The sequence below is a fragment of the Lithobates pipiens genome, unplaced genomic scaffold, assembly GCF_037356315.1.
Source record: "Lithobates pipiens isolate NorthernLeopardFrog02 unplaced genomic scaffold, aLitPip1_a1.2 Scaffold_3, whole genome shotgun sequence".
NCBI lineage: Eukaryota > Metazoa > Chordata > Amphibia > Anura > Ranidae > Lithobates > Lithobates pipiens.
Genome location: NW_027507790.1, coordinates 52,566,302 through 52,591,700, shown reverse-complemented (window position 1 = coordinate 52,591,700; position 25,399 = coordinate 52,566,302). Strand labels below are relative to the sequence as shown.

Sequence of the window (25,399 nt, the reverse complement as noted above, 5' to 3'; positions counted from 1 at the left end):
GCACTGTTGGCACAATATGCATCTAAATCGCATATCAACACTTTACTGATCTAAGCAAATTATAAAGTATTATTAAGATGGTACATGGTGCCAGTGAGAGTGGTGTCTTGTGTCGCCGGGGGCCTCCCTGCTGTGCTTTAGAGGCTGCGGAATGGAGGGCACAATGTTTCACATTTGGTGGACTTGCCCAAAAGTAAGGATGTTTCGGATCTGCACCTACAATTTCATTTATTTGCTCACTCAGGTGACTAAGTCACCTATGCAGGCACTTATGGGGTGCCCCAGTGTACTGGAATGGGCGCATAATGTACCATATGATGCTTCATTTGGCCACGTGGCCTTGGAAAACAAAAAAGAGTATAAGAAAAGAAAAAGAGAAAAAAAGAGAGAAAAGAACGAACGTAGAAAATAATGCAGTAAAGCCAACAGTAATGTAAATGCCCTATGCGCATCCGAGAGAAATAAAATTTTTGTGAATTTTATCATTTAGGTCCGCCGAAAGGCATTCATTCACCATTGTAGGAGACTTCCATGATCAGGCAATGGCAATCCTGGCCACCAGAAAAATTAACGTTACAAGCCGTCTTTTGTATCCCCCCCCCCCCCCCCCCCCCCCCGGGATACAAAAGACGGCTTGTAACGTTAATTTTTCTGGTGGCCAGGATTGCCATTGCCTGATCATGGAAGTCTCCTACAATGGTGAATGAATGCCTTTCGGCGGACCTAAATGATAAAATTCACAAAAATTTTATTTCTCTCGGATGCGCATAGGGCATTTACATTACTGTTGGCTTTACTGCATTATTTTCTACGTTCGTTCTTTTCTCTTTCTTTTTTTCTCTTTTTCTTTTCTTATACTCTTTTTTGTTTTCCAAGGCCACGTGGCCAAATGAAGCATCATATGGTACATTATGCGCCCATTCCAGTACACTGGGGATGTGCTGCGAGAGGAGGATGACGGGATGCTGTTTGTCCCCACTGCTCCCCCAAACGCAGGGCTCGAATAGAAAGGTTGGTTTCCAGTCAATGCACTGCAACATTCTTCCCACCTACTACTTCCTGAGCCAAGATGTTGGAAGGGAGAGATGAAGTTTGACTGGGCAGGAGAAGGCATATTTTTGTTGTGCACAAGTCTGGACCGTTATTAGTTCCGAACATAGTGAAATTCATATTGGCCTTATGATCTTCATGTTTGTTGAGAATTTTTTGTATCCTGATGCACAACTGTATCCTAATGTAATTAATGAGTATTACCTTTTCTACTGAAAACTCAATAAAAACCATTGAAAGAAATAAAACTCTTTACTCATTTTATTATTTTTAATAAAGAAAATATTTCCCTTACCTCGAGTAACTTAGTATCTGGCAAATATCTGTTTCCAAAATGATCAATGAACACAAAGTCAAAGTGTTCTACTCCATGCTCTGCTTTTAGCTTGGGGATGATGTATTCTGTGGAATTCTGCAATATCTTCACCTACGGAAGAGTTATATGGATTAAAATTCAGATATATGGGCAGAATCCAATTAACCCACACAGAGACCTTATCGTTATAATAACAGAGGAAAATCTACTGAAGATGTAAAGCATATGTTATTTCTTTTATGGATGTAAACCAGCGTGAATTATGGAAATGAAAATGTATCCATTATTTCTGTGGTTATGGGGAATATATTATATGCCATTATAAACCATAGTTATTAGTTACATATCCTATAAAATTTTTAGAGGTTGCAAACATTGTTCATCATCATACAGATTTAAACCCTATACAGTTTATTTATTGTTAACTAAAAACAGGCAAGTCATATTGTATTTGAAAATCTCAGTACACATATCAATGCCTATGGCCATCTGTAGAGAAAAGTTTGGTTTAATGATGACAAATAGATCATAATTACTTAGTTATTTAAAAAAATATACACATTCATTACAGACAGTGGCGTCGCTAGAGGGTGGCTTTTGGGGCTATAGCCCTGAATCTGGGGCCCATAGCTCAGAGTCTCTGCAGGGGTCCCCAAGGGGAGGGGAGGCTCTCTGGGGACTCTGATTTAAGTGGGGGGCTCTCTGGGGACCCTGATGCAAGGGGGAGGCTCTCTGGGGATCCTGATTTTAAGGGGGAGGCTCTCTAGGGACCCTGATTTTAAGGGGGAGGCTCTCTGGGGACTCTAATGTAAGGAGGGCTCTGTGGGGACCCTGATGCAAGGGGGAGGCTCTCTGGGGATCCTGATTTTTAAGGGGGAGGCTCTCTAGGGACCCTGATTTTAAGGGGGAGGCTCTCTGGGGACCCTAATGTAAGGGGGCCTCTCTGGGAACCCTGATATAAGTGGGGGCTCTCTGGGGACTCTGATGTGGGGGACCCTCTGGGGACCCTGATGTAAGTGGGGGGGGCTCTCTGGGGTATATATACACACACGTATATTACTGTATATACATGTGTATGCCCACCCAAGCGTATGACTTTCTTTACAGCGCTGCTATGGGCTCTAGCCCCAGATCTTTTGTAGACCTAGCAACCCCCCTGATTACAGATACTGTATAAACATACAAAATAAAAGCATAGTGAACATTTTGTAATGTAAAAAGCAGTACGGATAAAAGGTCACACCGCTGCAGTTAAGGCGGCTGACACTATTTCCCCTCATACCCCTCTATGGGGCAACCCTAAACGCCCGCATTTCCGATCTGTCCCGGATCCCAGTCTCTGGGCCAGATTCAGAATAGTCAAGATTGAACAGATTATGCCAGCTGGGGCTCTCCTCCCCTTTCCAGAACTTAGGGAGACGCATCGGCTCCCCTCCTGGATGCTATTCAGGTACTTACAACTAAAACATGCGACTCAATTCCCAGGGGGGATCTCGGTAGAGCCACATGTAATAGAAAGATTTCTTACCTCTCGGGGGTGGACAGAATCCTTTCCTCCCTATATCGTCGCCTGACATGGAAAGTTGGGGGGATTCACCCTTGTATCAGACTTGGAAGGGAGACATTCCCTCCCTTTCAGAAGAAGAATGGGACCTAGCCCTGCAATATTGCATTCCCAAGGGAATCTCTGCAAGAGATAGGTCCATCTAACTGAAATTTATACACAGGGCTTATTATACCCCCTAGCCAAAATATACCCCACCCAATCAGAGCTATGCCCTAAGTGTCAGCAGGCAGTTGGAACATACTACCATGTTATCTTGGACTGTCCGATTATCCAAAGCTTCTGGGAGCAGGTGCTGGTGGACATTACTGTGGTCACCGACCTTTCAGTAATGGAACCCAAGGTGCAATGGAACCCAAGGTGCTTCTCTTAGGTATAACTGGCCTAGTGACAAATTCCACGCATAAGAGTCTTTTGCCGTTTTATCTCTGTTTTTATGCCAGGAAGGTGTTGCTGCAAACTTGGAAGCTGATGTCCCCCCTACAATTACCCAGTGGCACTCACTGGTGGACTCGGTATTACCTCTCTATAAACTAACGTATATGGGGTGGAAATGCCTGAAGAAATTTGGTAAAAATTTGTGATTCATGGATAAGAGCTAGATCACTCACTGTCTAACAGTGGGAATGTAAAAGGGGTATGAGCTTTGTGCTATACCGGCACTAGTACTGAAACCGCATGGCAGTAGTGGATAATAGACATGTGCATTCGTTTTCGTCCGAATGCATTTTCATCCGAATTTCAGGTATTTTCGTTTTGATAACGAAAGCACAGAATCCGAAAAACGAAAGATCCGACATAAATAAATGCTTTATTTTCGTTTTCGTTGTTAAAACAGTTCGATATAGAATAGGAGATTCGACGTGACTCTGACAATAACAATCTGTATCTATAGAACCTGTGGTCGAATGTGCCTAACCTTACCTCTATTAGTCCAAGATTATATAGAGAAAGTATTCGACAAAGAAAAAAGATTCTGCAAGTTACTGTCTTAAAAAGTGTTTGGGGATCCAGGTCCTGCCCCAGGGGACATGTATCAATGCAAAAAAAAGTTTTAAAAACGCCTGTTTTTTCGGGAGCAGTGATTTTAATGATTAAAGTTAAATAAAAGTGTAATATTCCTTTAAATTTCGTACCTGGGGGGTGTCTATAGTATGCCTGTGAAAGGGCGTATGTTTCTGGTGCTTAGAACTGTCCCTGCACAAAGTGTCATTTATGCAGGGAAAAAAGTCCTTTAAAATCACTCACAGCTATTATGAATTGTCGGCTCCGTAATACAGAGAACACTCATTGAAGGTCATTGATAAAAATAAATAAATAAAAAAAAGCGTGGGGGTCCCCCAAATTCAATTACCAGGCCCTTCAGGTCTGGTATGGATATTAAGGGGAACCCTGCGTCAAATTTAAAAAAAATTGACGTGGGGTTCCCCCTAAATATCCATACCAGACCCTTCAGGTCTGATATGGATATTAAGGGGAACCCCGCATCAAATTTTAAATTTTTTTTACGTGGGGTCCCCCTAAAAATCCATACCAGACCCTTTATCCGAGCACGCAACCTGGCAGGCCACAGGAAAAGAGGGGGGGTGAGAGAGTGGCCCCCCCTCCCTCCTGAACCCTACCAGGCCACATGCCCTCAACATTGGGAGGATGCTTTGGGGGTCTGTGACCCCTCAAAGCACCTTGTCCCCATGTTGATGAGGACAAGGGCCTCATCCCCACAACCCTGGCCGGTGGTTGTGGGGGTCTGCGGGCGGGGGGCTTATCAGAATCTGGAAGCCCCCTTCAACAAGGGGACCCCCAGATCCCGGCCCCCCATTTGAAATGGTAAGGGGGTACAAAAGTACCCCTACCATTTCACAAAGAAAGTGTAAAAAATAGTTAAATAAGACAAACACACTTTTGAAAAATTCCTTTCCGTTACATCAGAGGGGGCCGGGGTCACCCATACGTCACTGGGGAAGCCGGGGTTTCCCCTTGCGTCAGAGGGGGGGCGGGGTCAGGTGACGGGTGGCTCCGCCCTCCGCATATAACAAACGTCAGGCCGCCGGGATCCCCGCAGTGTCTCCTCTGTGGAGACAGAAGATGGATGGATTCGCTGCGCTGGATCAGATCAGCCATCGCTGGAACCTGGAGAGATGATCATCCATCACTGGATAGCAAGAGTGGATTACCACCGCTGGAATCTTTTTTTTAATTTTTTTTTTTTTTTTTTTTTTTTTAACCACTACAATACAGGGCACTTTCACCCCCTTCCTTCCCAGCCCAATTTTCAGCTTTCATCGCTCTAGCGCTTTCAATGACAATTGTGCGCTCATGCTACACTGTACCCAAATTTAATTGTTATCATTTTGTTCGCACAAATAGAGCTTTATTTTGGTGTTATTTATTCACGACTCTGTTTTTTATTTTTTGCGATATAAGCGCAAAAAAAAAGCTTAAATTTGGGAAAAAAACTATATTTTCTTTTTTCTACTTGAAAAGAAATCCAATAAAATCAAATGTTGTCATAAATTTAAGCCAAAATGTATTCTGCTACATGTTTTTGGTAAAAAAAATTCCGTTAAGTGTATAATAATTGGTTTGTGTGATCAGGGACATATGTACGCAAATGATCATGTACATATGTGTGCAGGTGATCACGTACATATGTGTGCAGATAATCATTGGGACATGTAATTTTAGTGGGACATATGTGGGGGACATGTTTTTATTATTAGGGACATGTGTTTTTATTATTTGGGGACATGTATGTTTTGGGGACATGTGTGTTTTGGGGACATATGTGGGGACTGTGTTTGTACTGTGTGGTGTGTTGACACTAGACTGATGATCAGTGAGTAAAAAGCTGTAAAAAACAGCTCATACTCACTGATCATCAGCCGGCTGCAGCGTTCTGCTCTCCTCTCCTCAGCAATGACTTCCGTGTGAGGAGAGGAGAGCCGATTGCCTAGCAACTGGCTGTTTGTTTACATCACATGACGGCCGTGATTGGACACGGCCGTCATGTGATCAGGAGGGCCAATCACAGAGCCCTCCTGCCGATCTGAGATGTGCCGTGTCCGGGTGACACGAGCACATCGGGATCGCGTCGATGCGCGGGCGCGATCCCGCTACTTCTGAAGGACGTTCCTGAACGTCCTATCAGAAGTAGACGGCTCCCACCCGGCCAATGCATATATACGGCCGGGTGGGAGCCGTCTACTTCTGATAGGACGTGGTTAATAAAGGAATTTTTCAAAAGTGTGTTTGTCTTATTTAACCATTTTTTACACTTTCTTTGTGAAATGGTAGGGGTACTTTTGTACCCCCTTACCATTTCAAACAGGGGGGGCTGGGATATGGGGGTCCCCTTGTTAAAGGGGGCTTCCAGATTCTGATAAGCCCCCCGCCCGCAGACCCCCACAACCACCAGCCAGGGTTGTGGGGATGAAGCCCTTGTCCTCATCAACATGGGGACAAGGTGCTTTTAGGGGTCACAGACCCACAAAGCATCCTCCCAATGTTGAGGGCATGTGGCCTGGTACGGTTCAGGAGGGAGGGGAGGGCCGCTCTCTCGTCCCCCCTCTTTTCCTGTGGCCTGCCAGGTTGCGTGCTCGGATAAAGGGTCTGGTATGGATTTGTAGGGGGACCACCACGCCAATTTTTTTTTTAATTTGATGCGGGTTTCCCTAAATATCCATAACAGACCCTTCTGGTCTGGTATGGATATTAAGGGGGAACCCCATGTCAAATCTTTTTTTTTTATTTGACGCAGGGTTCCCCTTAATATCCATACCAGACCTGAAGGGCCTGGTAATTGAATTTGGGGGACCCCCACGCTTTTTTATTTATTTATTTATTTTATCAATGACTTTCAATGAGTGTTCTCTGTGTTACGGAGCTGACAATTCATTATAGCTGCGAGTGATTTTAAAGGACTTTTTTTCCTGCATAAATGACACTTTGTGCAGGGACAGTTCTAAGCACCAGAAACATGCGCCCCTTCACAGGCATACTATAGACACCCCGCAGGTATGAAATTTAAAGGAATATCACACTTTTATTGTTTTCACTTTAATCATTATTAAAATCACTGCTCCCGAAAAAACGGCCATTTTTAAAACTTTTTTTTGCATTGATACATGTCCCCTGGGGCAGGACCCGGGTCCCCAAACACTTTTTAGGACAGTAACTTGCATATTAGCCTTTAAAATTAGCACTTTAGATTTTGAACGTTGGAGTCGCATGGACTTTAATAGGGTTCTAAAGTTCACACGAAGTATGCTATATACTAGCTCCGTCGAATATTCTTTGTACATTCGACAGACACCATAAGCCTTCATAGCCCTTGTACACACGGTCGGAGAAACTGTCGGAATGAGTCTTATCGGACCGTGTCATCAGATAATCCGACTGTGTGTGATATGCATCGGACTGATTCCGTCCGAATCTCCGTCCGACCCAATTTTCCAACATGTTGGAAATATTTCCCGACCAACTGGGCCGGACGGACCTAATCCGATCATGTGTAGAGCATTTTCATCGGACCAAGTGCCATGCATGCTCAGATCAAATTCCTACATCAAAGCTATTGGCTACTAGCCTGAATGTAGTCCCATCGTAACGAAATTACGTCATCACGTTCTGAAAGATCTGATTTTTCGCCAACTTGGCCCGACCGTGTGTATGCAACAGTTTCGGACACAATCCGTCAGACTAAATCCGACGGGCAAAATCCGACGGATTTGGTTGGCAAAATCTCAGACCGTGTGTACGTGGGCAAAGACAGATTCGACCGTAATTCATGTGGATTTCCGGACGAATGCAATTTTTGAACGGAAAACTAAATAAATAAAATGAATTTCGGGAGTAACTAAATAAATTAATTTTTTGGATGAAAACGAAATTCCGAAACAAAATATTTTACTCTGCACATGTCTAGTGGATAAGTCCTTTTTTCCATGTGTAAACCCATTCAGTATGTTTTGTTTTTATTGTATTATACTATAAGTCTGCAGGCTGTACTCATTACCTGTATAACATACTGGGTTCCCATGCCCCTGTCCTACTCATGCTCGGCGACATTTTGACAGGCAAGATTGATGGTGATGACCTGTGTAGCTAACTGCATATATTGAACTATGCATAAGTTGTAATGATGCTTTATTTTACTAATAAAAAATGTTTCTGTTAAAAAAAAAAAAAAAAGCAGTACGGATATTAGTTCCGACCCATAGTAAAACTGGAGAATCCAAAACTTTTGTGGAAATACTTTTACTTTCCTATTTTCTATCTAAAATGCAAGTTGATTTTTTTAAACTTCAAATAATTTGAGAGAGAGAGAGGGTTATAAAACTCAAAGCAGCCTTTCACAGGAACGCTAAATGCTCTGTACTGGGTTTAATGTTGGTCTTCAGTGTCACTTTATACGCCAAGTGTACCTTGTCTTTAACTCCCGCAAACTCAATAATTTGTCTGGCCACATCAGCATGCGCAGGATTCATCTCTATGGTGAGCAACAGAGCTCCAGGCTTCAGTAAGCGAGCTATACGGATGGCGGAATAACCACAATAAGTGCCCAGCTCTAGAACCGTGGAGGGGTTTGTTTCTTGTAGCAGATTATCCAGGATCAGGCCTAAAATTGGAGTAACAGTAATGCAGATAGTGAATGCAATAATAAGAGGTACACATGATGCATAAATGTTAAGATAAGATAATACTTTATTGTAATTGTATACATACAAGATTTCTCAAGACATACTTTGCAACAGCAATATTAAGAAAAATAATTCAACACCTGCATACTTCCTAACAAATGCCTTCATATTCATCCTCAAATATGGCAAAAATATGAAATTATTTTAAAAAGACAAATTTTTACATGGAATTGCTAAAACTGCACTAGGTGGATTTATAGACTATACAATACAGTGTTGATCCTACATACGCATGTTTCCTATTATCCTTAAACTCATGAGTTTTGTATGCAAACTGAGCTATTACTGGAGAATGGAGAATCAGTGGTCTAGCTGTTAAATTATTAGATCATTTTGATATCACTGCAATTAAATGTTTTATGCAGTGCAAGAATCTTTTTTTCTTGGATAGTGAATTATGTATGGTTGTGCTAAAAAGAGCTTACATGCATTTCAAGTAAAATTTTAGGCATGTGCTTTGTGCCCACATATACACCCCTCACATTTTTGTAAATATTTTATTATATCTTTTAATGTAACAACACTGAAGAAAAGACACTTTGTTACAATGTAAAGTAGCGAGTGTACAGCTTTTATAACAGTGTAAATTTGCTGTCCCCTCAAAATAACTCTACACACAGCCATTAATGTCTAAACCACTGGCAACAAAAGTGAATACACCCTTAAGTGAAAATGTCCAAATTGGGCCGAATTAGCTATTTTCCCTCCCCGTGTCATGTAAGTTGTTAGTGTGACAAGGTCACAAGTGTCAATGGGGAGCAGGTGTGTTAAATGTGGTGTTATCGCTCTCACTCTTATACTGGTCACTGGAAGTTCAACATGGCACCTCATGGTAAAGAACTCTCTGAGGATCTGAAAAAGAATTGTTGCTCTACATAAAGATGACCTAGGCTATAAAAAGATTGCCAAGACCCTGAAACTGAGCTGCAGCACAGTGGCCAAGATCATACAACGGCTTAACAGGTCATGTTCCATTTAGAACAGACATATCACACTTAATCCAAGTGTAAATTGAGTAATACAATGATAATCTAAATATCAAATAATCTGTTGTATAACACCCGTGTACAACAAAGTCCAAGTGCAAATGCAGCAATAAAGTGCATAAAAAGTGTAAGGAAATATGCAAAAATGTTATAAGTGAAAATATATAAAGTATAAAAATATATAACGTTTGTGAAGATTAGAAGTGATCCTCTTCAGAAATGTTCAAATTAAATTATATAGGTAGTGAGCATCGATCACCATTCAGGTTTTCCAAATTGTGACACCGCCACCTCAGTAAAGATGAAGTCTTACCAAATTCAGTGGATCCTCTAATAGGAGAGGTCAGATGGGCATGTGGCCAGGGTATTCTCAAAGCTCTCCTACAGGATCCACTTGAGGGTAGCGATATGAATTGTACTGCTCATCTCAATGGCATCCCAATAAGACCATAATTAGATGTGAAAGGAGAAGCTCCACATAGTGTTGTCAGGGCTGGGCTCAGTCCTTCCTTCTCAGATCAGGCTGGTCAGCTGTCGGTTAATTTCCAGCTCTAATCTTTCCACAGTGACTCACCTGGTGATGATATCCTGCTTGTCAGTCCTTCTGGCTACTTAAGCTGTTCAGTCCAGATCCTCTTTGCCTTCGCCTGGTCAACATCAGAGACTCTCTCCTGTGTACCTGTGAAAGACTTGCTTGGCTGATGTCCCTTCTGGTTCCTGATCCTGCTTGCTGTTCCACTACGCTGATTCTCCAGTTTCCAAATTTCCTGGCTTGTCCTGAAGTACGCGGATCCCTGGCACCCTCCCGGTTACCAAACTCTGGCTATGTTTTGACTACGTTTGCTCTGTTTACCTTTTACTATTATTAACCACTTAAGGACCACCGCATGGCAATGTACGTTGGTGCAATGGCACCGACAGGCACAAGCACGTACATGTACGTGCTCGCCTTCCAGCGGGTGAGGGGTCTGGTCGGACCCCCTCCCGCTGGATGCGGCGGTCCATTTCGCTGCAGGAGCGATCTGGGATGAGGGGATGGCTGTTGGTTTCTGGCCGTTGGTTTCTGGCCATCCCCTCTCGATCGCTCCTGGCGAATGAGAAGCTTTCCCTGTGTATAGTAAACACAGGCAGGGAGGAAGTGATGTCATTCTCCTCGGGGTGGTCTTTTTGACCGGACTACGAGGAGAAGACAGAAAGTGAGTGTGCACCAACACTACACTGACATGTGGGCACACATAGGCACACAACCCCCCCCCATCACCCCCCCGATCGCCCCCCTCCCCCTCCCAGTCACAGTGTCACTGATTGCAGTGATCATTTATTTACTGATCACTGCATTCAGTGTCAGTTGTGACAGTAAAAACTGTCAGGGCAGTTAGTGTTAGGTCCAGGGTAGCCCCCTACCACCCCCCAATAAAGGTTTAACCCCCTGATTGCCCCTAGAGTTAACCCTTTCACCCCTTTTGCCAGTGTCACTAAGCGATCATTTTTCTGATCGTTGGATTAAAGTCACTGGTGCCGCTAAGTAGCTAGTTATTTTTTTGGTTCACCGCCAGGTTTTTATAGCGCTAGGTACCCCGATATACTACCCAATAATGGTTTTAACCCCCTGATTGCCCCTAGTTAACCCTTTCAACTCCTTTTGCCAGTGTCACTAAGCGATCGTTTTTCTGATCGCTTCATTAGTGTCACTGGTGCCGCTAAGTAGCTAGTTTTTTTTTAGGTTCACCGCCAGGTTTTTATAGCACTAGGTACCCCGATATACTACCCAATAATGGTTTTAACTCCCTGATGCCCCTAGTTAACCCTTTCACCAGCGATCACAGTATAAGTGCCACTGGTGATGCTGGTTAGCCAGTTAGTTATTTAGGTTCCCCGTCAGGTTTTTATATAGCGCCAGGGACCCCATATACTACCTAATAAAGATTTTAACCCCCTGATTGCCACTAGTTAACCCTTTCACCAGTGATCACCGTATAAGTGTTACGGGTGACTCTGGTTAGTTAGTTTACTTTTTATAGCATCAGGGCACCCACCATTTATTACCCAATAAAGGTTTAACCCCCTGATCACCCGGCGGGTGATATCAATTAGGTTTTAGGGTCAGGGTCTGCGTTGCCCCAGGCAGCGCTAGGTTAGTGCCAGTACCGCTAACACCCACGCGCAAAGCATACACCTCCCGTAGTGGTATAGAATCTGAACAGATCAATATCTGATCTGATCAGATCTATACTAGTGTCCCCAGCAGTTTAAGGTTCCAAAAAAACACATTGTTAGCGGGATCAGCCCAGATACCTGCTGGCACCTGCGTTTTGCCCCTCCGCCCAGCCCACCTAAGTGCAGTATCGATCGATCACTGTCACTTACAAAACACTAAACACATAACTGCAGCGTTCGCAGGGTCAGGCCTGATCCCTGTGATCGCTAACAGTTTTTTTTGGTAGCGTTTTATATTTAGAAGAAGGAGAAGCATCAGAATTAATTTTGGGGTGTAATTGCACTTATGCCCTTAGCATGTGTGAGCAATATATCATTTAGTGACAACTTTGTGCAAAAAAAAAAATTCTAATATTCCTGCAACTTGTGGCAGAATTTAAAATATTTCATGGACTCAGCATGCCTCTTAGTAAATAGCTTGGGGTGTCTACTTTCCAAAATGGGGTCATTTGGGGGGGGGGGGGTTTGTGCTATTTTGGCATTTTATGGCCTTCAAAACTGTGATAGGTAGTGAGGAGTGAAATCAAAAATTTGCACCCTTAGAAATCCTGAAGGCAGTAATTGGTTTTCGGGGTGCCGTACGCGGCTAGACTCCCAAAAAGTCCCACATATGGGGTATCCTCATACTCAGGAGAAGCAGCAGAATATATTTTGGGGTGCAATTCCACATATAACTATGGTATGTGTGAGCAATATATAATTTAGTGACAACTTTTTGTAAACTTTTTTTTTTTGTGTCTTTATTCAATCACTTGGGACAAAAAAGAAAATATTCAATGGTGTCAACATGCCCCTCAGCAATTTCCTTGGGGTGTCTACTTTTCAAAATTGGGTCATTTGGTGGGGTTTTGTGTTATTTTGGCATTTTATGGCCTTCGAAACTGTGATAGGTAGTGAGGAGTGAAATCAAAAATTTGTACCCTTAGAAATCCTGACGGCAGTGATTGGTTTTCGGGGTGCCGTACGTGGCTAGACTCCCAAAAAGTCCCACATATGTGGTATCCCCGTACTCAGGAGAAGCAGCAGAATATATTTTGGGGTGCAATTCCACATATAACTATGGCATGTGTGAGCAATATATCATTTAGTGACAACTTTTTGTAAACTTTTTTTTTTGTCATTATTCAATCACTTGAGACAAAAAAAAATATTCAATGGGCTCAACATGCCCCTCAGCAATTTCTTTGGGGTGTCTATTTTCCAAAATGGAGTCATTTGGGGGGGGGGGTTGTACTGCCCTGCCATTTTAGCACCTCAAGAAATGAGATAGGCAGTCATAAATTAAAAGCTGTGTAAATTCCAGAAAATGTACTCTAGTTTGTAGACGCTATAACTTTTGCGCAAACCAATAAATATACGCTTATTGACATTTTTTTTACTAAAGACATGTGGCTGAATAAATTTTGCCCTAAATGTATGACTAAAATTGAGTTTATTCGATTTTTCTTATAACAAAAAGTAGAAAATATCTTTTTTTCTCGAAATTTTCGGTCTTTTTCCATTTATATCGCAAAAAGTAAAAATCGCAGAGGCAATCAAATACCATCAAAAGAAAGCTCTATTTGTGGGAAGAAAAGGACGCAAATTTCGTTTGGATACAACATTGCATGATCGCACAATTACCAGTTAAAGCAGTGCAGTGCAAAATTGTAAAAAGACCTCTGGTCCTTAGGCTGATAATTGGTCCGGGGCTGAAGTGGTTAAACTAGTGCGATTTTTAACTGCACCTATGTCTCATTCTGATTCATGGTTTCTGAAAAGTGTAAAACCCTTCTAAACATTTTATTAAAAGTAAAAATTGCACTTACATTAAGAGGTACCATAAATCACATAATTAAAAATCACCGGCCGGCTAACAGCAAACAAATGCCCCCCACTTCCTGGAACACGTGATAATGTCAACACGTAGCTCTGCCCTATGCATTTTGTCACACGTGACGTCGTCCAAGGCACACGATTTCACAATTTAGGAAACCTGAATGGTGATGGATGCTCACTATCTATATTTATAACTGAATATTTCTGAAGAGGATCACTTTTAATCTTCACAAACTATATATATTTTTATACTTTTTATATTTTCAATTTTTGCATATTTTGTGGCACTTTTATGCACTTTATTGCTGCATTTACACTTATGCCGCGTACACACGATCAGACTATCCGGCGAACTTAGTCCCGCGGACTAGCCCACAGACGGCTGGATTGTCCGTTGGACTGCTGAGTCCGGCGGACAATTTTGAGTCAAAACTTCTTTCTAAGTTCGCCGGACTTTTGGAAAGAAAAAGACCGCTGGAGCCCACACACGGGCGGATTGTCCGGCGGACCAGAGTCTGATCGCGTGTACGCGACTTTAGACTTTATTGTGCACAGGTGTTGTACAATAGATTATTTGATATTTACATTACTATTGTATTACTCAATTTACACTTAGATTAATTTTGATTTATATGTTTTGATTATCACTGTATTATAGCACGGCTCTTTTTGACAAATTTGAATCTGTTCTATGGAAGCTATCTTGCAGCAGAGCCACTGTTTTTTTTTTATAATTTTTTATCGTGGATAGCACTATCATACAAGCGCAGTTTTGAGTTGGGACAGCATGTCAAAATTTGACATGCGTGCAGGAGCAATTTTATGGTTACAAAACATAGACAGTGTGCATTCGGATCTGTGCACCTCCTCTTGCATGCATGTCAAATTTTGGCATGCAGCTGCGTGCAGCTGTGTCCATGTAGCAGCTGAGTCGGCATTTACCTCAATAGGCTGCCTGCACACAGCTCAGGGCAGATGCAGACACAACACACGATTGTCAAAATCCTAAAAAGTAGTAAATGTATTCATGTTAGGATAATAATATGCTGGCTGTCCAGTGCACCCCTGTGCCTTTAAGGGGGGTGTGGCGCCTTCCAGGCACACCTACCCTCTGCCTATCTACTATAATGCATGTGCTTCTACTATGGAGGCTCTCAAAAATGTATAGAATTAAGACTGCGGATAATAATGGGGTGCCTTGTCTTTGCCTCTGCAGCTTACGCATGTATTTGCAAATATGTGCAAACTAAACCCTTTTTTTAATGTAAACTGATACACAGTAATTGTTTGGTTGCAGGCTGACTGACAAGTTGATCTGGGAACTTTTTTGGTTTTGTTTTACATGCTTTGCCCTTCTATGTGCTCCTTGCCGCTAAGGCTAGTTATGGGTGGGGGCAGTGGCCATTTGTTTGTACTGTTAGGATAATCATGTACTATAAAAGTTGTAGTGTTGTTTCACTGTTGCAGAGAGCTATCCTTACTTCCCATCTTGGAGAATACACAGAAAGTAATGGGGAATCTCTCTAAAAGGAGCAAAGATCAGTAAAATCAAGACAGAGATTATAATCTTCACCCCTCCACCAAAACCTAAAAAAACAATACATGCTTTGGTTGAAGTTGGGCTTTAACACATGCTGTCTCACGTGTAATTTTAGTTTCAAATATAGCTACCGTATATACTCGAGTATAAGCCGAGATTTTCAGCCTCTTTTTTGAGGCTGAAAGTGCCCCCCTCGGCTTATACTCGAGTCATCGCCGTCTGACTGCTCGATCAGCGTATCGAGCAGACAGACGGCGGACATACTACAATTCGAAAGCCGCGCCTCCGCCTCCGCCTGTGATAGGCGGAACACTGAATTTCCCAGCAGCCTGTGTTCCGCCTATCACGGACATCGTCTCATCCTCGTCCGTAGTACGAGGATGAGACGATGTCCGTGATAGGCGGAACACAGGCTGCTGGGAAATTCAGTGTTCCGCCTATCACAGGCGAAGGCGGGGGCGCGGCTTTTGAATTTTAGAATGGCCGCCGAGGCGCCGACGAAGAGCGGCGATCCTGGCAAGGCACGGGACGGAGGCAAGGCAAGGCACGGCACGGGACGGGACGGAGGCAAGGCACGACACGGGACGGAGGCAAGGAGGCAAGGCACGGCACGGGACGGAGGCAAGGAGGCAAGGCACGGCACGGGACGGAGGCAAGGAGGCAAGGCACGGGACGGAGGCTCGGGACACAGGCTCGGGACACAGGTAGGCTGGACACACACACACACACACACACACACACACACACACACACACACACACATGGACACACACACACAGGGATGGATGGATGGAGACACACACACACAGGGATGGATGGATGGATGGAGACACACACACACAGGGATGGATGGATGGATGGAGACACACACACACAGGGATGGATGGATGGATGGAGACACACACACACAGGGATGGATGGATGGATGGAGACACACACACACAGGGATGGATGGATGGATGGAGACACACACACACAGGGATGGATGGATGGATGGACACACACACACACAGGGATGGATGGATGGATGGACACACACACACACAGGGATGGACGGACACACAGGGATGGACGGACACACAGGGACGGACACACACACAGGGATGGACAGGCATGTCTCACCCTCGGCTTATACACGAGTCAATAAGTTTGCCAGTTTTTTTGGGGGTAAATTGGGGGCCTCGGCTTATATTCGGGTCGGCCTATACTCGAGTATATACGGTATGTTTATATATAAACATAACTAGTAAGACAATATACCAGTACCAGTAGATCCCATTTTACTTCTAGAAATACCTTTCTCATCTCCCACATTCATGGCCCATTCCCTTTCTCTGCAATATTTATCAATATGGTCCAGCACACTCTGAGGGTTGCCATGAACTGCATTCTGCAGCACAAATTCCAGGATCCTCTTTTCCCTGGTTTCAGCCATAGATACTGCAAAGCTTCAGTTCAGTCCTGGTACCTAGACAGTTAAAATGACAGCAATGGCTAATTATCACAGATACATGTTATGCATTTTGTTGTGGTCCCTAGTGCAGACATCAGAGCATCTTGAGCATGCCTTTATGACGCAAAGGCACAACAATAGATATTATTTAAATGGAAAACATTTCTTGTAGTGTACAGGGGTCCGCAGGATGGAGGAGAGGAGTCAGTAGGGAAGGGTACAGGGGTCATCAGGTCAGAGGACAGGAGTCAGCAGTGCCAGGTACAGGGGTCAGCAGGACAGGAGTTAGAAGGGCAGGGTACAGGGGTCAGCAGGACAGAGGACAGGAATCAGTAGGGCAGGGTACAGGGGGTCAGTGGGACAGGAGTTTGTAGGGCAGATGCACAGGGCTCAGCAAGCCCGAGGACAGGAGTTTGTGGGGTAGGGTACAGGGATCAGCAGGACAGAGGACAGGAGTCATTAGGGAAGGGTACAGGGGTCAGCAGGACAGAGGACAGAAGTCAGTAGGTAAGGGTACAGGGGTCAGCAGGATAGAGGACAGGGGTCAGTAGGGAAGTGTACAGGGGGAGTCAGTAGGGCAGGATACAGGGGGTCAAATCCCCCCATTCTTTCTCTTAATGTAAATCCCCCCACCTCCTCCTAGCACAACCCCCCCCATTCCTCCTCCTAACAAAAATATCCCCCTTCCCCCACAATTAACCTTCACTGCGCAAATAGCCCCCCCCCCCACTCCACAAACCTCTCCAACTCCTGTCATACCAGCACTCCTCCATACAGTACATGACACTGGCCGAATCCATAGATCAGATTGTACACTGTATGATTACCAACCCCCATCCACATTTTCTGCTGCCAGAAGATGAATAGCTCTTGGAGGAAATAGGGGATGCTAATCATACCGTGTACCATCCAATCTATGGATTCAGTGTGAACTGCCATATGAGGATCGTTGGAATGACAAGAGAGAGAGAGCACAGCCGCTGCCACGTCTCTCAGCAGCCAGGTATGCTATCCATGGGGAAGGGCATATCATGAAATCAGTGGGCCTGTGTGCAAGTGCAAAATAGGGCCCAAGGGGGTGAAAAGTGGATGTGGTTTATTTGCGCTAAATATTGGGCTTAAAGGAGTTGTGGTTACACAGAAAAACAAAGGATAATACGGTTCATTCTGAATATTACTAGTAAACAAACTCATATAGTGTTGAATGGGAATAAACATACTGTAGAGTATAAATAGTATTAATGACCACAATGGGCTGTTACAGTCTGTAATGTCCATGAAGTATAAGGTAAAATAATTAAAATAATTAAAAATAAACTGTCCTTAGGGGGCTGTCAGTTCCGAGTAGAAATGTAAACAGTGCTCTGAAAAAGACAAATGGAAGAGGAATGGCGCCTTCTAAGTACAGTAAAATGGTAAATTAATAAAATTTTAAAAATCAATACGCTCAAAAAAGTCATAGATGGGCATAGTAATAATATCAGCACCCGCTAGTCGCCTGAACAAAGGGACACGCATGTCCCGAAGGTGAGATCCTCCCCGCTAACCCAGACAGCTGATGGCCTCTCCTCTCTGACGGCGACTAGCGGATGCTGATATTATTACTATGCCCATCTATGAACCACTTTTGTGAGTGTATTGATTTTAAAATTTTATTAAAATTTACAGTTTTACTGCACTTAGAAGGCGCCATTCCTCTTCCATTTGTGGTTACATAGAGTCTGAGATTTCCTACAAAGTGCAGAATGCGGTAATGTTAAATAGGGAATGTACAGTGTGAAGTGTATGGCAGTGTGTAGTATGTGCAAGAGAGGAGTGCATATTGTATGCAAGTGGGTAGTATGTGTAGGATGGTGTCCGTTCTTAATTTTTTGCAATTTTATTCTTTTCTTTTAAATTTTTCTGTTTTATTTTCAAAATGCTTTTTGGGCGGTAGTGGATGGTGTCAGTAGAGCAATGCACAATGTCAGAATTTTTTTTTATTATTTTTTTTTTTTACACAGTGCTTTGGTGGGGGGGGGGGGGGGGGAGTGGACAGTTGGACAGTGTCAGTAGGGCAGTGGAAGGTGTCAGTAGTTTTTAGTGGATGGTGTAAGCAGGGCAGTGAGTGTAGAGCAGATGTGTCAGTATTTTTTTTTTTTTTATATAATTTTTTTTTACAATTTTATTTTCACAATAATATTTCTTGGGTGGAGGCACTGGGCGGTGTCGGTAGGACAGGGGACAGTGTCAGTAAGTTTTATTTTTATTTAATTAAATTTTTTTACAATTTTCTTTTATTATTTCATACAATTTTTAAAACTTTTTTTTTAATATCAGCTCTGATGAGGGGCTTTGGTGAGATATCAGGGGTCTAAACAGACCCCCTGACATCTCCCTTTTGGGACAGGGAAAGGGACTGGGACATCGATTCCCCAGTCCCTTTCCCTGCAGCCTCAGCTGCACTGAAGATGAATGAACAGGGGAAAAAGGCTGGGAGTAGAAAAAAAACACAGAGACAAACTTTTATAACATGATAGTGGGAGCCAGTGCCCAGACAAGGTCGCCCAGTGCCCAGGGCGAAGATGTCAAACTGGTGGAGTAGGGCGTGGGATGCAGTTTGTAGTGAGACGTGCAGCACGCCTTATTGAAACATATGTAACATATTCATTTAATAGCAGTAGACATGTCATCCTATCCAATAGTAAAATATTGGGGTAACAGTGATGTGGAAAGAAATGCATCAGTTTTAGCAAAAATGCCTCCGTGTTGTCACTGGAAGGAAAAGATGCCCCTGCATCTGTGGTGTAAGTCTAAAGTGGGGTACACACTATACGTAAATTGGGCAAACGATTTTCCTTGTTGTTTCACAGCAAATCGGAACCGATGACCAAAAATGTGTGTGAAAACTTTCGTATGACAAAGGCTTTTTTTGTTGTTCTATTCATGTGCAGTCTTTCTTTTCTTATTTTACTTGTATGAAAATCATATAAAACTGGTACACATTAAATGAAAACCGTTCATTCTGTTGCCATACGAGAGTTGGAGTTTGTCCCTTTGGGAATTTTCATATGAGAATTTGGTATCGGCTTTTGAAAGTTGTGTACACACTATATGAAAATCGTGCGAAATTTCTTTGGACGAAAATGTTCGCCCTATTATCTTATAGTATGTACAAGCCTTTAACAACGTCAGTATATAACAGCTATGTGACACACTGTGAAAGAGCCACAATAGAGCAGCTGCTGACTGTGCTGACCGTGTGATTTTCATAATGCTGATGATCATGAGACACAAACAGATCCTAATTTACACTTGGGTTTGCAGCTGCGTTCATCTGATAGCAACAAAAGAGATAAAAAAAAAATATAACGATACAGTGTACATAAAATGTAAAATAATAAATAACAAAATAAAATGTAAACATTTTTTTTGAAGCCCCCATCCACCCCATGCTCATGCGCAATTGTGAACGTGCACCTTGGTCTCGCACGCATGTGTAAACGGTGACAAACCTGCAGTTAGTTTTGAGACGGGGCCAGAGGTGGGGTCGAGGATGGGGTTGCAGGTGGCTCTATCAGTTAGGTTGTACAGGGCCCCATAATTTCAAACAGCAGCCCTGCTGTCACCTGTGCATTGCTTGACCAGACCTGCCTGTTTCTTCGATGAAGAGCATCAATAGGGATGAGCTCCAGTGTGTTTGCATGCTCCATGTGCAGAGCCCGCCAGGAAGTCGGCGCAGCACTGCGCTAATCAAAGGCAGTGAGACATTGCCTGATCTCTGCAGCTGCGCATCGGGGCAATGTCTCACTGCCTGTGATTAGCACAGCGCTGCGCCGACTTTCTGGTGGGCTCTGCACATGGAGCATGTGAACACGCCTGAGCTCATCCTTAATCATCAGTTGCCTACCCTGATCTCTGGTCTGTATTGACCAATTGTATGTTTCATCATAGAGGCTGGGTTCACACTGGTACGGCACGACTGTTGTACGACTGTCACCCTACTTTGCCCTGCGACATAGGTCCTACATCGGTCCTACTTCCATCCAAATTGAATGAAGAAGATAAGATTTTGCACCGACTTTGAGAAAGTACGACTTGTCCTTTGACCAATCAAAACAATTCCAGTGTGAGATAATTCCCTTTTAGACCGGGTTCACACTGGTATGACACGACAGTCGTACGATGTGGATCTGACTTTGCCCTGCGACTTGAAGTCCAACATCCATCCGACTTCAATGAACAGGGATCCGACTTTGATCCACCAACAATACCAGGCACTGTGTCTGGTATGAGTCTTTAGGGGAAACGCCACGCCAAATAAAAATAAAAAAACAGCATGGGGTTCCCCCTCCAAGACTATACCAGGCCCTTCGGTCTGGTATAGATTTTAAGGGAAACCCCCACGCCAAAAAAAGGCATTTTTTTTTTTTTGTTGGCATGGAGTTTCCCCTAAAGATTCATACCAGAAACAAAGTACTGTACTACTTTGTTCCGACTTTGATCCTACTTCAGCCCATTGAATATCACTGAAGTCGGATCAAAGTCGGATCATGGTCCTAACTGATCCAACTTTGGGAGGCGACTTGTGCTCTGATGATCATGAAGAGAAACCCCAGCCAAAAAAGCAAAAACGGCATGGGTTTGTTTCCCCTCCAGGACCATACCAGGCCCTTCAGTCAAAAAAAACAGCATGGAGTCCCCCCCAAAATCCATACCAGACTCTTATCCGAGCATGCAGCCTGGCAGGTCAGTAAAGGGGTGGGGGATGAGCGAGCGCCACCCCCCCCGAACCATACCAGGCAAAATGTCTGTGAATAGCTCGTTTTTAATGACACATGTGACCCCCATTTCTATTGACTTACAATGGAAGGTGCGCTTTTGAAAAGTGCAGCAAAGATGCAGCATGCAGGACTTTTCAAAACGCAGCAATGTGTAAAGTCATATAGGATTGAAAGAGGAATAATTTTGTTGTGCTTTTGTCATACTGGAAAGGTGCGTTCTAGATTAACATGTATTCCTATTTGAACCTTACTGGGCTTTGTATATTTCTTCCAGATCTGTGCAGTAATCCAGCGGAAAGTTTTTCCTACTGGTCCTGGTCTTGTCTGAAACCCTTTTGTGCAGGCAGCATGTAGTGGGTGGAGCCTTTTGTGAGCCTCCCACATCTCTGCACCACAGTGGTGGTGTTACCACTTTTACAAGGAAGTAACAGGGATTGCAAGGTCATTAGGTGCTTTCAAAGTTGATTTTTATGCTTCGCAATTATTAAGAAATACATTTAAATTAAAGTGGCTATAAAAGCAGAAGTAAAAAAAAAAAAAACTTTCAACAGCTGCTCCCCCCAGCCCCCCTTTAAACATTTACCTGAGCCTGACCTTGATCTAGCGCTGTGCCCATCTGCAGCAACTCCCTTTCCTTCTCTCTCCTCTCACAGGAAACCCAGCAGAAGCTGGAACCATAGGCTCCTGCTGCTGTCAGGCAAAATCCTGTAAGGAGGGAGATGAGGGTAGGGCCAGGGCCAGTACAAGAGGTTAGCAGGAGGGGCGGCTGCCCTGGGCACTGTGGTATCATGTGAGGTGATGGCGGGCACCACAAAGAGTTGGGAGGTAGGGGATTTGTGTTGGAAGGGAGAAACTGGGGGGCGGCAGGGAGTAAGTATTGTTCTAGGAGGGGGAGTGCGAAGAGTGGCGATTTAGAGGGATTTGTGTAGGGACTGAGGATGGGGGGAGATTTGTGCTAGGAGGGGGGATTTGCTGCTGGGAAGGGGATATTTGTGTACTAGGAGGGGACATTTTAGTGGTAGAGGATTTGTGTTAGGAAGGGTGAATTTCTTTCGGGGGGAGGGGGCATTTAAACTGGGGGATTTGTAGGGGGGACTTCAGCAGGGCGTGGATTTGTACTTGGAGGAGGGGGAATTTATGCATGCCGATTAGTGCTCAGTGTTTTTTTGAGGGGATTTTTGCTGACACATAATTAGGGGTGGCCTGTCCATTAAGGGCACAAGGGCGCCACCTCCCCCTGTCCACTGCCGCCTCGCCTATCGATGCATCTGGCCCCTTTCAGGACACCGGACCATAGATTCCAATGCAGAGGGGCTGTTTTTTTGAAGCACCGATTAGAGCGAGAGGCTCTAATAGGCTTCAATATAGGGTGGGCTTGGGACGCAGAGCATGCGCTCTGAGCCCACCCAGATGTGTTTCAACAATGAATCAATATTCGCTGTTGTAACACTGATCCTCCTGCCAGCAAATCAGGAAGTGGGTTTTGACACCGGTCACCCGTTTGCCTGAAAGGACAGGCGATCCTATTAGACGCCTAGGAAGAGGAGGGAGGAGCCGCACATCGGAAGCCGCTGTGATGCAGAGACGACATAGGAGCCGCTGCCCTCCACCCATAGGAGCCCCGCAACCTGCCGCCCAAAGGAGCCCGCCACCCATAAGAGCTGCAACCCACCCATAGGGGCCCGAAACCCTGCCGCTGACTGCCGCCCGTAGGAGCCTGCCCACCTGCAACCAATGGGGTAAGAGCTGGGGTGAAGGGAGGTGTGTGCTGTGGTTGTTTGCCACCCCCCCAAAAACACAAGCCACCACTGCACATATAGCTCATAAATCTTGGGGGGGGGCACAGTTTGGTTTGGCATGTTGGCCCTGGGCTCTACATGACCTTGTCCCAGCAACAGCTATGGCTGTGCCGAATTGTGTTTGTCCATGGATGCACACATGGGTTTGTCCACTGTCGCTGACACTCCTGCATGAATTTCTTCAGTTTTAGATTGGACACTTTATATGGACCTTAATTTTTTGATTTAATGTGTTTATATAATTTTTTTATCACCAACTAATTAATATAATTTTTATCATTATGTGATCAATTTATTTTTATAATCACTTAATTGATTTTTCTCAATATTATTATGTTATTTGAAATTGCGTTTTATATTTGGTGGTATTTCACATAATCATGGGTGTAGGTGTTTCTTGTTATTTTTGATATCAATGTTTTTTTTAATCAGAACTGTCTTCACTGCACAACATAGTCAATTTACTAATTTATAGTAATATTTTTCATTTCACATTTTATCAAACAAATTTTTGTTTTAGTGCCCATTTGATTGCCCCCATAGCAGTAGGCTTCCTATGGGGGCACTCAGAGAAGAGAAGGAGCGGAGAGTGCCAGCAGGGAACCACAGAAGAGGAGGTTCAGGGCCGCCCTGTGTAAAACTATTAGGCTCCATGCACACTGGAGCTCATAAACTGCAGTTTATTGGAGTTTGGGCGTTTTTTTTTAAAAGCCCATAAACTCCACTCTATGTTAGCCTATGTGTCCATGCACACATGGACGTTTTTTAGCTTTAATGAGCAGTGGAGTTCATTGGCTTTTTTCTGAACGCCAGAAATCCGCGTTCAAAGTGCTGTTTTTCACCGCCAAAAAACGACAAACGCCGATAAACACGTGTTAATTAGTGTTCGGCATTTTATTTTTTCAATGCATTGTGGGAGTTTGGAATGCACTGTGGGATTTTTGGAGTGTCCTCTGTGTATTTTTATTGAAAACGCCCATAAACGCTAGTACAAAACGCTGTTAAAAGCACGTTTTTCAACCAGCGTTTTCTGCCAGCAATCTGGCGTCCAGAAAAAGCTTTTTTGAGCTTCAGTGTGCACGGAGCCTTACACAGAACAGGTAAATATAACATAATATTATTTCGGGAAATAATTAAGCTTTACAATTGCTCTAAAGTTGCTGTGCTTGGAGTTTAGCTTTAAAACAACAGTTGTTGAAAGATGACAATATGAGGGAGATTTACTAAAACTGGTACACACAGAATCTGGCGCAGCTGTGCATAGTGACCACCGACCAATCAGCTTCTAACTTCAGCTGGCTCAACTTCAGATTCTGTGTGTGCCAGTTTTAGTAAATTTCATTGACAAAGCCATGGAGACACTGCAGGGTAAGCACTGGGCACAGCACACCTTGCACTGTGTTATGTGTATACTCCTGGTACAGTGATCACAGGAATAAATGACCCTTTTTCAGGTCCAGTTGATGTTGGCTGAACAGTAATCAAAGACACTACAGCGCAGATATGTAGTGAGTTCCCGAATACGTTCCTCTCCCAGTCTACACTTCTGGTCTGACTGCCTTTCCTACAAGATTTTTCGCTAATGCATGTTAATGTTTTTACAGATTTGTAGTACACAAGCCTCTGTTTTTTTCAAGTAGAAGTCAATTATTCTTTTCAAGCATCCTATGTTTCCTGACATTTATCCCAAGTGCAGTCTTTACCATAAATCATACTCACAGTATATACAGTGTATACTTCTCAGCGCTCAGTGAGGAAGTGGCTCAAATCACATGCTATTTTTTCTATTGTTTTCTTTAGAACTGGCCAATCCGCAGCAAGAAAAATTTAAGCAATGACATTGCAAAAAACGCTCGCTATTCCTGGCAGGTTGGAAGCAGACACGTACGCCCACTGGATTTGTCCTACCTGGCAGACAAAGAATGAGATTCACAACTTATTAGTGTTCAGCACATAACATTCTGCTTCATACAAATCAGACAATTTAGTCTCCCTCACAGAATGTGTAATCAGAACTGAGATAGGCAAATAAATGAGTTTTTTTTTGTCTGCAAAATCTTGCCCTTTGATACCGGGCTGTTCTGAGCCAGGCTTTGAAAATAATTTAACTAGATTACATGTCAGGATGGCCTGCCAAACTGATTATGCTGAATAAGGGCATTAGAAAGTTTGTGGAACGTTACTGATAAAGCTG

The 25,399-nt window shown here is 43.7% G+C and overlaps 1 protein-coding gene across 1 annotated transcript in view; it reads right to left on the bottom strand.

Moving 5' to 3' along the window:
• LOC143940394 (catechol O-methyltransferase-like) overlaps positions 1 to 25,086 on the bottom strand; it is a 35,040-nt gene extending 9,954 nt beyond the window's left edge. The window contains exons 1-4 of the mRNA XM_077461690.1: positions 24,925 to 25,086; positions 16,487 to 16,658; positions 8,354 to 8,547; positions 1,346 to 1,477 (exon numbers count right to left, since the gene is read on the bottom strand). Of these exons, the coding sequence (XP_077317816.1) occupies positions 1,346 to 1,477; positions 8,354 to 8,547; positions 16,487 to 16,625 (465 nt within the window). The 5' untranslated portion in view covers positions 16,626 to 16,658; positions 24,925 to 25,086. The remainder of the gene's footprint in view (positions 1 to 1,345; positions 1,478 to 8,353; positions 8,548 to 16,486; positions 16,659 to 24,924) is intronic.
• Between the last annotated feature and the right edge of the window lie 313 nt (positions 25,087 to 25,399).